Below are 11,854 nucleotides of genomic sequence, written 5' to 3'. Positions count from 1 at the left end.
AATCGATTTCCATCACAGGGATAGTCAATTTCCTGTACGCAGAATGTCCATTTTTTTGTTGCATAAAACTCATTCCAAAACCTCCCACATCAAACCCTAACATGCATTTACATACTTAGGTCATCAAAACTCATATAAATCAGCACATGCATCATAAATACCATACCATATTCCATACACTCACACATTTCAGGCAATTATCACACTATCCCATTAAACATACAATTTCCCCTTAATTCCTACCCCAAGTTCCTAACTAATGGAGGTCAACTCCTTTACTTGAAGTTTCTGAGTTTGAGAGATGAAGATGTTGTTGCTGCTGCTGATGATGATGAAAACAAGCTTGATTCTTTGCTCTCCTTCCAAAATCACCAAAGCTCCACACACATGCAAAAGGTGGATGTGTTTGTTCTTCCTTCTCCATTCTTCTCTTTTAACAATGTTTCTCTCTAGCCCTCTTTTCATTTCTTAAATTATGATTTGGTGCAATAAAAGTGAAGATGAATGAATGGGACAAATGAGGTCCTTTAGAAAATATATACTTGCCTTGCGAAATTACCATTTTTCCTATGATACTTGAAATTGCTGAGCATGCCACTTATTTTCCTTAAACTAATCTCATACTAACTATTCCACTAACCTTCCATCACTTACCATTAAGTATAGATATTAGAGATTTATTTTTTAATATTTCATATGCTTGCTTAGAAAACTTGGTATATTACATCCTTTCTCTCTTAAATTGAAATTCGTCCTCGAATTTCTTCCAACCTGTTGAATATGATTACATCCAAGAAAGCACAATGCTTCATATATTTGCATCCTAGTGTCTCTTTACTGGCGACCTTGGTACTTACGCCATCACGCATCTTCTAATGTGCCACTTGTTATAATCATGAATGGGTCTTTCTAGGATTCATAACACTTACTTCCTTGTTCTAAGTCTTCATAGCTCCCGGAATCTCCATTTGGTTCTAGTTGGAAATCTGTTGTCCTCACTCTTTGTATAGTTCATACAAGCTCAAACACATGCCACCTACTTCCATCTCTTGTCCACCGATTTCCATCTCTTGTCCCTCGATTCCTTCATACACCTCAAATCCAAGAAATTCTTGCTACAAATTTCCTTTCTAATGATAATGCTTCATATTGCCTTCCACACGAGTCTGTATGGAGTCATGTGTAACACCCGAGGCTGAAGAAGGCGAGGGGTTATTGCACCGTATGTAACACCTAAGGCCGAAAAGGGCAAAGGTGGTTGCCACATCGGAATGAGAGAGATCCTGAGGCTGTGCAGGTATGAGATTGCATGGTTGAAGGAAGACTTATAAGGATTGATTGATACTACCTATATCAACAAGATCCATCTTCTTTTCGGTAGCATGTTCCATAAGAACTCCACAGTTAAGCGTGCTTGACTTGGAGAAATTTTGGGATGAGTGACCTTCTGGGAAGTTTCTCGGAAAACGTGAGAGTGAGTTCAAAGCATATTGAAAATACCTGTGTTGGTTTGTGGGGTCAGTCGATAATCCCGAAAGCTGTATGGGGCATTACAAATGGTATCAGAGCCCTCTCCCGGTACGATGTGGTTCGAGGATGAACCATGTGGAATTTGGTGGGCATGTAACACCCGAGGCCGAAGAAGGCAAGGGGTTGTTGCACCACATGTGACACTTGAGGCTGAAAAGGGAAAAGGTGGTCGCCACATCGGAATGAGAGGGATCCTGAGGCTGTGCAGGTATGGGACGCATGATTGAAATAAGGCTTATAAAGATTGATTGATATTACCTATACCAACAAGATGCATCTTCTTTTTGGTAGCACGTTTCATATGAACTCCACATTTAAGCGTGTTTGACTTGGAGAAATTTTGGGATGGGTGACCTTCTGGGAAGTTTCCCGGAAAGCGTGTGAGTGAGGTTAAGGCATGTTGAAAAGACCTGTGTTGGTTTGTGGGGTCAGTCGATAATCCCGAGAGACCTCTGTTGATCTGTGGGGTTAGTCGATAATCCCGAAAGCTGCATGGGGTGCTACAAATGGTATTAGAGTCAGACCTCTCCCAGTACGATGTGATTCGAGGATGAACTATGCGGAAGCTGGTGGGCATTTAACACCCGAGGCCGAAGAAGGCGATGGATTGTTGCACCACATGTGACACTTGAGGCCGAAAAGGGAAAATGTGGTCTCCACATCGGAATGAGAGGGATCTTGAGGTTGTGCAGGTATGGGACGCATGATTGAAGGAAGACTTATAAGGATTGATTGATACTGCCTATACCAACAAGATGCATCTTATTTTCGGTAGCACGTTCCATATGAACTCCACATTTAAGCGTGCTTGACTTGGAGCAATTTTGGGATGGGTGACCTTCTGGGAAGTTTCCCGGAAAGTGTGCGAGTGAGGTCAAGGCATGCTGAAAAGACCTGTGTTGGTTTGTGGGGTCAGTCGATAATCTCAAAAGACCTGTGTTGGTTTGTGGGGTTAGTCGATAATCCCGAAGGTTGTATGGGGCTTTACAAATGGTATCAGAGTCAGACCTCTCCCAGTACGATGTGGTTCGAGGATGAACCATACCGAAGTTGGTGGGCATGTAACATCCGAGGCCAAATAAGGCGAGGGGTTGTTGCACCACATGTGACACTTAAGGTCGAAAAGGGAAAAGGTGGTCGCCGCATCGGAATGAGAGGGATCCTGAGGCTGTGCAGGTATGGGATGCATGATTGAAGGAAGGCTTATAAGGATTGATTGGTACTACTGATCGCGACAAAATGGGTATGTCTGTGATTATGACTGCAAGTGCACAGTCTATTGCGTAGTTTTAGAAGATATCGAACCCAAAGGACTAAGAATCGACCTAATGTAGTTAATTGTCACTACGTAAATCTAAGGCTATCGTTTGATTGATTAAGATCAGACGGGGAAAAAAATAAAAGAAATAGAACTAAATTAAATCAAAGGATAATTATATCGGTATGTAATAGTCGGACGTCGGGGATCTAGTAAACTATCAACGCGGGTCGTAATTTAAAATTACTTTTTTTTATAGAAATCATTAGTTTAAAAACCTTCCTCTCACACTCTCGTGTTTATCGATTGATTTCACTATTAAACCTAAGTGAGCGCTCTCGCTGTATCAATTAAAGTTTAAAATGATTTTTGAAAACAAATGAGGACTAATTAACCTTAAAGAGCTCTCACTGTATTTAAGGTTAATGCTTAATTCCTACTGTCCAGTTAAAACCTCAAACTTTCATTTTTATTGATCCTAACTTCTATTGTTTTTAACTCTCGTTACAAAACAGTTTAAGTAAGCATTAGAAATTCGAGCCATACAAATAAATCTTCGTTAATAAATTACATCGATAGCGTCACTAGATTCCCTCAATTATATGACTTTACATACTGATAATGGATATTTAGCCGAACATTATTTTGATAGACGAATCAGAACAGATATAACAGATATAAATTATTCTGGACATAAATTGATAGATTAACATAAATAGTAAATAATAATTAATGCTAATAAATAAACCTAAATTAAATTGCAGACTGAAAATTGTAATCTTGCAGCACTGATTCTTGAATTCGGGACTTGAAATAAATGCTCAAATTAAATCTAATCCTAAAACTGAAAAACTAAATCTGAAGCTTAAAAAGAAACTGAATTGCAATAGTATTTCCGGTGTAGAAATCTATTGCATGAAGTGGTTTGGAAGAAGACTGAAATTGAAATTGCAGAAAGTAAAATGACGGAACTAGGGTAAAAAATTCGCCACCCTTTCAATTGGTTGGCTGGGTATTTATAGAGTTGCTTCAGATTCTTGGATTTGAATTTGTTTTGTCTCAGTAGCAAGCTTTACGGAGGAGAAATTGGCGAAGAGAAACTGGGCTTTGACGAACGTCTCTTCTGGGCGTGAGTGTGTGACTCACGTCACACACTAAATTAATAGGGGGTGTTGAGCGGCAGGGAGGGGGCCGTGACAGACGGCGTGGCCCAGTGGGTGCCACTCGTCATGTTCTCTCTTCTTGTTGCGTTGGGCTTTGGCTTGCAGCTTCAATCGTGGGTCTGTTTCTTCTTATTTGCACCCCATTAATTCAAGCATTTTTTTATCATTTTTCTTTCATTTTTGCTCCTTTATTTGATCGTTTCTTTTGCAAGTCCTGATTTAATAAATACCTGAAACAAATACAAAATACCGGCATAATACGAAATAGAGTAATAAAATTGAAATAAAATAAGATAATAATACATGTAAATTAAGCTAAATATACGATACATTTTTGTGTTATCAACTACCTATACCAACAAGATGCATCTTCTTTTCGGTAGCACGTTCCATATGAACTCCACATTTAAGCATGCTTGACTTGGAGCAATTTTGGGGTGGGTGACCTTCTAGGAAGTTTCCCAGAAAGCATGCAAGTGAAGTCAAGGCATGCTGAAAAGACCTGTGTTAGTTTATGGGGTCAGTCGATAATCCCGAAAGACTTGTGTTGGTTTGTGGGGTTAGTAGATAATCGCGAAAGTTGTACAGGGCGTTACATCATGTAAATTGCCAACTCCCATATGCTTAGGATGATTAATTCCAGTGTCACCTTCACTGTCCAACAAAAGCTTTCCCAACTTCGAGCACTCCTTCGGTCTTTGTTAGAACAACTGACGCCAAAAAATCCCAAGAGTGTACAATTCCCATAATTAACACTGATAGCTAATAACCTCATACAAAAACTTGTCAATGAAGAATGATATATAAATGTTAACCTTTAACTGCCGCCCAAATTCTTCACATACACTCACTAGTGTACCAGACACAATTGCAATAAGATTACATCAAGTAAAATCCTTTACTTGTCTACATTTTTTCCAACGGTCATGATATCCCGTCCAATTCTCAATGTTCACAAGTTACGCATGAAATTTATGATTACACCTCTACCACAACATCCTTCTATACCATCCCTTCAATAGTCTCCTCTAGATTATGGTGGATCCTTGAGAGACTAAGATGAACAACATTGCCTTGATAAGTTTTCTTCGAAAGATACCTCCACTTAAAACAAATTCTTGCAAGTACTCCACCTAGGCATACTATAGGCTTATTCCATTCTTCTTCATCGATTGCGCTACTCTGATTTCAAATAGTTGCGTACTTCATAGAATCATCTGAGCCACACTCCATCCATAATCCACATAGCTTCATTAACTCAATATAACAATCTCCCCTTTGCATTCATCTAATACGATGTGCACTTGAATCTCAACTACACCGGTCGATGACTACTTCACGGGATTGGATATTTTTCGAGGTTAGGTCACTGATGTCTCGATTAGTATTGGTTAAGCCCACTTGGTCACATATTTCCTGAAGAGTAATTTGTTTTACTCCACGGATTCCTACATCACAGATCGTCTATGATAGCCATGCCAACCTTTCCCAACCTTATATTCTCATACTTGCAGAGTTAAAAAAGTTCCATTAACTCGTTACAACTCAACCGATACAATAATTCTTTCACAGTCACGTCTTAGTCACGTGGTCGCCTAATACTTTTTGCTCCCAAGTCTGTCACTATACTAAATACCCTGAGTGTATATTTTAGAATAGTTTTTCCACCATCTCCAGAACCACCACAATACCAAAAATCATACTTCTTTTTTTAAAAATTCTTCCTTAGAATTCCACGACACTCCCAAAACTTGGTGTGTCTTGGCTTTAGCGAGGCTGGCATTACTTAACTTTCGAGGGTCTACAGATACTCCTCTAGATATAAATCTCGTTGAGCCAATCCAAGACATATCCCATGTGTTCTAACACTGATCACCAAACATTAAAGAACAACCATACCATATGCTGGCCACGATACGTCGTTCACACTTAAATCCCATCTCAGGCGTTTACGCACAATGATCACTAACATACTAACAGAACAAAATCATCCACTGATTATTACCTGTTATTACTCATGCGGCTCCAGCCACTCAGGGTCTCCTCATAAGCATATAAATCTGAATCTCATCCATCCCACCGTCGCCTACTAAGATAGTCCTCAATTGTTAGGCGCAACATATGGATTATTGACTGTCACAACTACCTTACATGAATTCAAATCCATGCCTCATGAGTAACTAATCATAATCCTACATTAAGATCAGTATCAACACCGTCCCACATCAATAGAGAAAGATAACTCACTCATCACGTGCCCCATAGCAATATTGTGGCGTTATACATGTCTGGTAGTACTGACATGATGGTCCATCGTTAAGGCCATGTACATAGATAAACTACCACACTACGCCAAACAAGCACATAGACAGCGTTTTTTTTGGCTTTAGGCAGCGCTTAAAAGCGCTATCTATTCTCCCGCTGTCGTAGGTAAAGGCAGCGCTTTTTTTCACCTTGAAAACGTTGCTAAAGGCACCCTTTAGTTAGCACTTTTACCTATAAAGCGCTGTTAAAGCCCCACTTTAGACAGCGCTTTTATATCTAAAGTGAAGCTAAAGACCCCCTTTAGACAACGCTTTTCTGAAACAATTTTTAAGAAAAAGCCTCTTAAAAGCGCTGCTAAAGGCCACCTTTAGGTAGCGCTGCTAAAGTACCACTTTAGCTAGTGCTTTTTTTCTTAAATGCGCTGTTAAAGGCCCCCCTTTAGGCAGCAGTTTTCTGAAACAAAGTTTTTAAATAGCTTTTAGGCAGCGCTTCTCTTTTAAAGCGCTGTCTAATGTCCACGAAATTTTTAAATGGATCTATTTAAAAAAGGCTTGCCCCAGGTTTTCACCACATTTTGCACCTATACAATATACCATTACAAATTTCACCTATAAACAACAAAAAGAAACTCTATTTTTCAGAGCTAAGATGCTAAGAATATATATATATATATATATATATATATATATATATATATATATATATATATATATATATATATATATATACGAATAAACTTTGAATTTTTTATATGCTAAGAATATATTAATAAACAACAACAAAATTACATCCAATTCAATGAAAACAATTGCATTATCCAAAACATTGTTATTTTTTACACAAGTCAAAAGGATGCTAAATATCTACTTTTTCTTCTTGCCAGCTAACCTTTTTACCCTTCAATATCTTGCAATTGCATCAAATTAACCATTATAATCACAAAACATAATAACAGAAAACCAAAAAATATAAAACCATTCTACATTAGTGTATATAAAATCATTCTACATTTTCCATGAATGTATTTCAAACGGCCTACATATCACTTAATAATCTATGTAGATAAATCAAATATTGCAACATGCACTTGACTATACTCAAAATTCTCATCAATTATAGTAAAATTTCAGTATACCTATACAACTTTCAACTTAATCATGAATTGACACCATTCCTCCTTAAGTTCATCCAACTTAGATTTTGAGTAAGTAGCACACTTGAAGTCATCAAAATACTACAAAATAATATAACATGGTATGTTTAAGTTAAAACTATTTAATTATATGAGAAATATGTGTTAAATATTAAAATAACTCTTAAGTTAGAAATCCATACCTTGGACGAAATCTCTATTTGATTCGAAAGAAGAATTTCTTTCATAAACTGCAACATGTAAAAACCGCAATCTACTTCATTACGCTGCCCAGGATACTACACATGGAAAGAAAATATGGATAAGGCCTAAGTTTTATCACGTATATATCATCACTATTTATATAATCAAAATTGTGAAACATTAATTAATATACCTCCACTTGAATCCATGTGATGTTGTTGGCTTTACTCTTTGGTACTTGACTTCCTCTTTGTGCTCGAAAAACTTGTATAACGCTAATAAAACATAAACGCATAATTTAAAACAATTCCCATAATTAAATAAATATACACACGAATATTTAGAACAATCTCACTTACGTATCAACCAACTTCTTCATAGCTTCGTATGTACTAACTGGATTGTGTAAGGAATCCAAAAAATATACAACTTCACTGATAGGATTAATCGCGACCAACAACCAATGTCCACTGTAAGGCAAAACAAATGTGAGATGAAAACTTTCTACACAATGTAAAAATATGAAAAATTATAATAGATGAATTTAGAATTAAAGTCTAACCCGTTGCCGGTATTAAACGGTAAAAAGAACAACTTTTCTGAATTTATGCTGGCCATAAAACGGTTGAGTACATACGCCATGACTTCATCCGGTTTAGATATGATTATTCCTAAGTTGGTAATGAAGGGAGCTAAGAAAGCAAATCTTTGCCTTAATCTCAATCCAGTCGGGTGCATCAATTTTTCATACAAAAACCTTAAATAAAAGACCTCATTAACATTTGAAATGAGTAAATGAATTGTTCATTTAATTAAACAAATTAGATCGGATATACCTTATGTATGTATCAATAACACTGAGGCCTAATTGCGTATGTTCAAAAATTTGTTCAAAATCCTCCATACCAATTGTTTCTTGATGCTCAATACCAAACACATCTTCCTCCATAGGTACAAGACGGGTGTTTCCTTGCGGAATATCAGAGAGTTCTAAAGAAGTTAAAAGGCACGACCTAAACATACTGGGATTAGGTTTTTTCTTAACCGCGGTCTTAGCAACAACCTTTTTCAGGCTTCTTACCCTTACTGACATCTTCAATCTCTTTAGCATGCATCTAATTAAAGATCATATAATTAGTTTGGTGAAATATAAGATCACGAATTAACATTTTTCATGCATAAATATCATATAATTGTGATGTACCTGTTTTATCGATGCAACTGACTCGATTTTTCGCGGAGGCTCCTTGTCTTTTGCTTTGAATTTTGTTAGAGTCTTATTAACATAACCATGTAAAAACAAATGTGCGTAAAATGCACGTACAAACTTTGAATACTCAAAGATTCATATATATATATATATATATATATATATATATATATATATATATATATATATATATATATATATATATATATGGTTTTAAGCATACCCCATCATCTACACTAATAAGGCTTGACGGCCATGCAACAAACGAACCTTTTGCATCTCCCACCAATGTGGCATCCGAAACATCGTCAGGATGCGGTAATAACGCATCCTTCTCTAAAGCAATGTCAACGGATACTTTTAAACATCCAGTAGGGAGCGGTCTAGTGTGAAGTAATTCTCCCAAAGTATTATGCACTTTTCCCTTGCCAACCATCCGATAAGTCGGTGACGATAAGTAGAGTTCGCAAGGTGAAATGCCCTAAAACCAATAATAAATTTCAAATTGTTATTGTGTATATATTTCAATTAAATAAATTAAGCTACTTTAATTTCATAATAATATATATAATTACCTCTGGAAGATTCGGTTGAAAATTACAACCGATACTACCTTTGTCACTAGTAGCTTTACAACCTGAAGCTTTCTCTCTTAATTCTTTTTCCCTTTTCAATTTGCGGACTTCAGCTTGTAGTGCATACAAGGTTTCCCGCAGTTCTCTATTGCTAGGAGACTTCTGTTTTTTCATCTTCAAGGATGTTGGAGTGATTCCAAATCCCTTACCCCTCACCCGACCAGAATATTCAGGAACATCTAATGCGCGGCTAAGTATGCTCCTGCAATCATTGCCTTCATCTGGAGATATAGACTGAGATAGAGTCTCCTGAAATTCATATGAATATTCAAAATTTGTCTTATTAATATTTTACTAAACTTTTGATTTAATTAAAGAAATAATGCTATACTTACGCATTTTTCAAAAACTTTTTGAACATCTTCTTTGAGAACTCCATCCTTTCCCACGCGGGCTTCCTTCCACAAAACATGTGGTGGAACAGATGTTTCAGAACTACTCTCCCTTGTTAACTACACATTAAGCCAAATAATATGATCAAATATAACTCACGATGAATAAGTATAACATTGAAATTTATAGATACTTACAATAGACTGTTCCAAACGTCCATATCCCATACGCCCTTTTCTGTATGGATATGGGGGACCTGATGCTCTTTGCCGATTTGTTTCACTTCTACTCCGAAATTTTGGGTTTTTTCGTTTTTCTTTAAACGTTTCCCATTCTTTAGGTGAAATCAAACTTTTATATCTTTTTGGATACTCTGCATCAACAAAAAGTCCTAAACCCTCTTAGTAGTCTTCCGGCCAACTTGAGACAAATTTTTCTTCTATTATCCTCCATGTTGTTGAAACTCCTCTACGAAAAACATACACAGTGTGTTAGTACAAGTAATTTAAAGATGTAATCGTCATTAAAAATAAATAACATCACATATGGTACTTGTATCTCCATCCAAAGTTTGTCTTTAGCTTCTTTCAAATTTGTATCTCTCCATTCATCACAAGTAATTGGAATTGCATTCCTTACAAGTGCACCAATAAAACTTGTAATCTTTGAACCGTTAGGCTCAATTAGTAGGCCACTTTCGCTCCAATGCGCATCTAATAGTATGCCTCGGTCTCTTTTCTGAATGACTTTCTTCATAAGTGTTATTCCTCTTCTAATTTTCGCTTCCTGATCAACAATGTCCTCATGATCTCCATCATCAATATCATCATTATGTGGTTGATCCTCGTTACTATCCATCTAATTAACCTATAATAAGAAAAACATAATCAATGACACTCATAAAATTCCTTAATCAATTGAATATAAAACATAAACTTATTACATCATAAGATTGCACTATACACAATAATTTATTGATTAACATATTCAGACATACTAGTAACACTCACATAGTTACATTATCAAATATTATCATATAGTAATCACAGGATAACACGTTGAACAATGAAAATAAAACAAAAAATAGGTACTAAATATCACTCACACGAACCAAATACGCACATAAATTTATTGACAATGACATAATATATAATATTTTATGATATTACTTTTTTCACTAACATATCTTTCTTTTCTTGGTTGAAATACGAATTACTTGTTTCTTAGCAATGCGGACGTCAGAATTGATCCAAATTCCCTCATCATGATCCTTTCTGATATATGATTCATCCGTTATACTATTCTCATCTTGATCATTCTGTCTAACACTTGACTGATTCTTGATCAGTGGTTTTCACACATATATTTACCGCTGCTTTTAAGTATGTTTAAGTTATGTTATTGAGTGTTTTATTTCTTTATTCGACATTTTATGCTTTGGTTGTGTATTTTACTGTTTACAGGCTTAAAGGAATAAATCGAGACAAATCAATGCCAAAAAGTACAAAAAGGGGAGTTTCGAAGGAAGTGAAAAGTCAAGCTACATGAGGTCTGACACGACCACCTGTGTCACCTAAAACTGGCCATGTTAGGATGAAGCGTGGCAAAGAAAATGCAAAAGAGATGAAAGTCACAGGGCTGACACGGCTCGTGTTAGCAAGTGTGAGATATGGAAATTTTCAGCATGTTTCTCATCGTGATATGCATGTAGTATTTTGATCATAACTAGAGCTTCGTAACTCGAAATGACGCGGTTCCGGTGGCAAAATTTCGCTAACGAAAAGGGCTACAATTTTGATGAAGAACACAAAGTCAAATTATGAAGTTAAGGGCTCACACGGACCGTGTTAATCAACACGGCCACCCGTGTTGAAATGTGGCTGGAAATGCGAGTTTGAACCAAAGTCAGAGGATCAACACGGGCGCCCGTGTGCAGGAACACGGCCCGTGTTGATGAGCGCGGGCTGAATATGTGTTTATAAGCTTCCTCACTCAAATGGGATCATTAAGGGTATTCTTGGCATTTGGTTTCAACCGGAATGGAAGATTGATTATAAAAACAACTTTAGGGCAAGAGAGAGGGGACTTTTTGACAGATTAGAGAAAAGAATACAAGAGAAGATT

General features: G+C 36.6%; 2 protein-coding genes across 2 annotated transcripts; both read right to left on the bottom strand.

Moving 5' to 3' along the window:
• Positions 1-7,351: 7,351 nt before the first annotated feature.
• On the bottom strand, positions 7,352-10,089 carry LOC131628069 (uncharacterized). Its single transcript, XM_058898930.1, has 11 exons — positions 9,928-10,089; positions 9,733-9,849; positions 9,338-9,646; positions 8,986-9,243; positions 8,757-8,828; positions 8,389-8,654; positions 8,115-8,309; positions 7,912-8,022; positions 7,746-7,827; positions 7,552-7,647; positions 7,352-7,450 (listed from the first exon to the last, which is right to left on the bottom strand). The coding sequence occupies exons 1-11, from the start codon at positions 9,955-9,957 to the stop codon at positions 7,352-7,354; spliced, it is 1,635 nt and encodes a 544-aa protein (XP_058754913.1). The 5' UTR covers positions 9,958-10,089.
• Positions 10,090-10,108: 19 nt separating this feature from the next.
• Positions 10,109-10,591, bottom strand: LOC131628068 (uncharacterized). The gene is made up of 2 exons (XM_058898929.1): positions 10,283-10,591; positions 10,109-10,198 (listed from the first exon to the last, which is right to left on the bottom strand). Exons 1-2 carry the CDS (start codon positions 10,586-10,588, stop codon positions 10,109-10,111), a joined length of 396 nt encoding a protein of 131 aa, XP_058754912.1. The 5' UTR covers positions 10,589-10,591.
• Positions 10,592-11,854: the final 1,263 nt, after the last annotated feature.

The sequence above is a fragment of the Vicia villosa genome, unplaced genomic scaffold (assembly GCF_029867415.1).
Source record: "Vicia villosa cultivar HV-30 ecotype Madison, WI unplaced genomic scaffold, Vvil1.0 ctg.000422F_1_1, whole genome shotgun sequence".
NCBI lineage: Eukaryota > Viridiplantae > Streptophyta > Magnoliopsida > Fabales > Fabaceae > Vicia > Vicia villosa.
The sequence above is the reverse complement of the archived record's forward strand: the minus strand, read 5'-3'. Positions and strand labels throughout refer to the sequence as shown.

What these genes read in the sequence shown, in the direction of transcription:
- LOC131628069 (XM_058898930.1), bottom strand. Translation starts at nt 9,957, where the DNA reads ATGGGATATGGACGTTTGGAACAGTCTATT. An exon ending in GTTATTGATACATACATAAG is followed by an intron (nt 8,310 to 8,388) that starts GTATATCCGATC and finishes CTTTTATTTAAG; the next exon opens with GTTTTTGTATGAAAAATTGA. An exon ending in ATGAAGAAGTTGGTTGATAC is followed by an intron (nt 7,828 to 7,911) that starts GTAAGTGAGATT and finishes ATGTTTTATTAG; the next exon opens with CGTTATACAAGTTTTTCGAG.
- LOC131628068 (XM_058898929.1), bottom strand. Translation starts at nt 10,588, where the DNA reads ATGGATAGTAACGAGGATCAACCACATAATGATGATATTGATGATGGA. An exon ending in AACTTTGGATGGAGATACAA is followed by an intron (nt 10,199 to 10,282) that starts GTACCATATGTG and finishes TGTTTTTCGTAG; the next exon opens with AGGAGTTTCAACAACATGGA.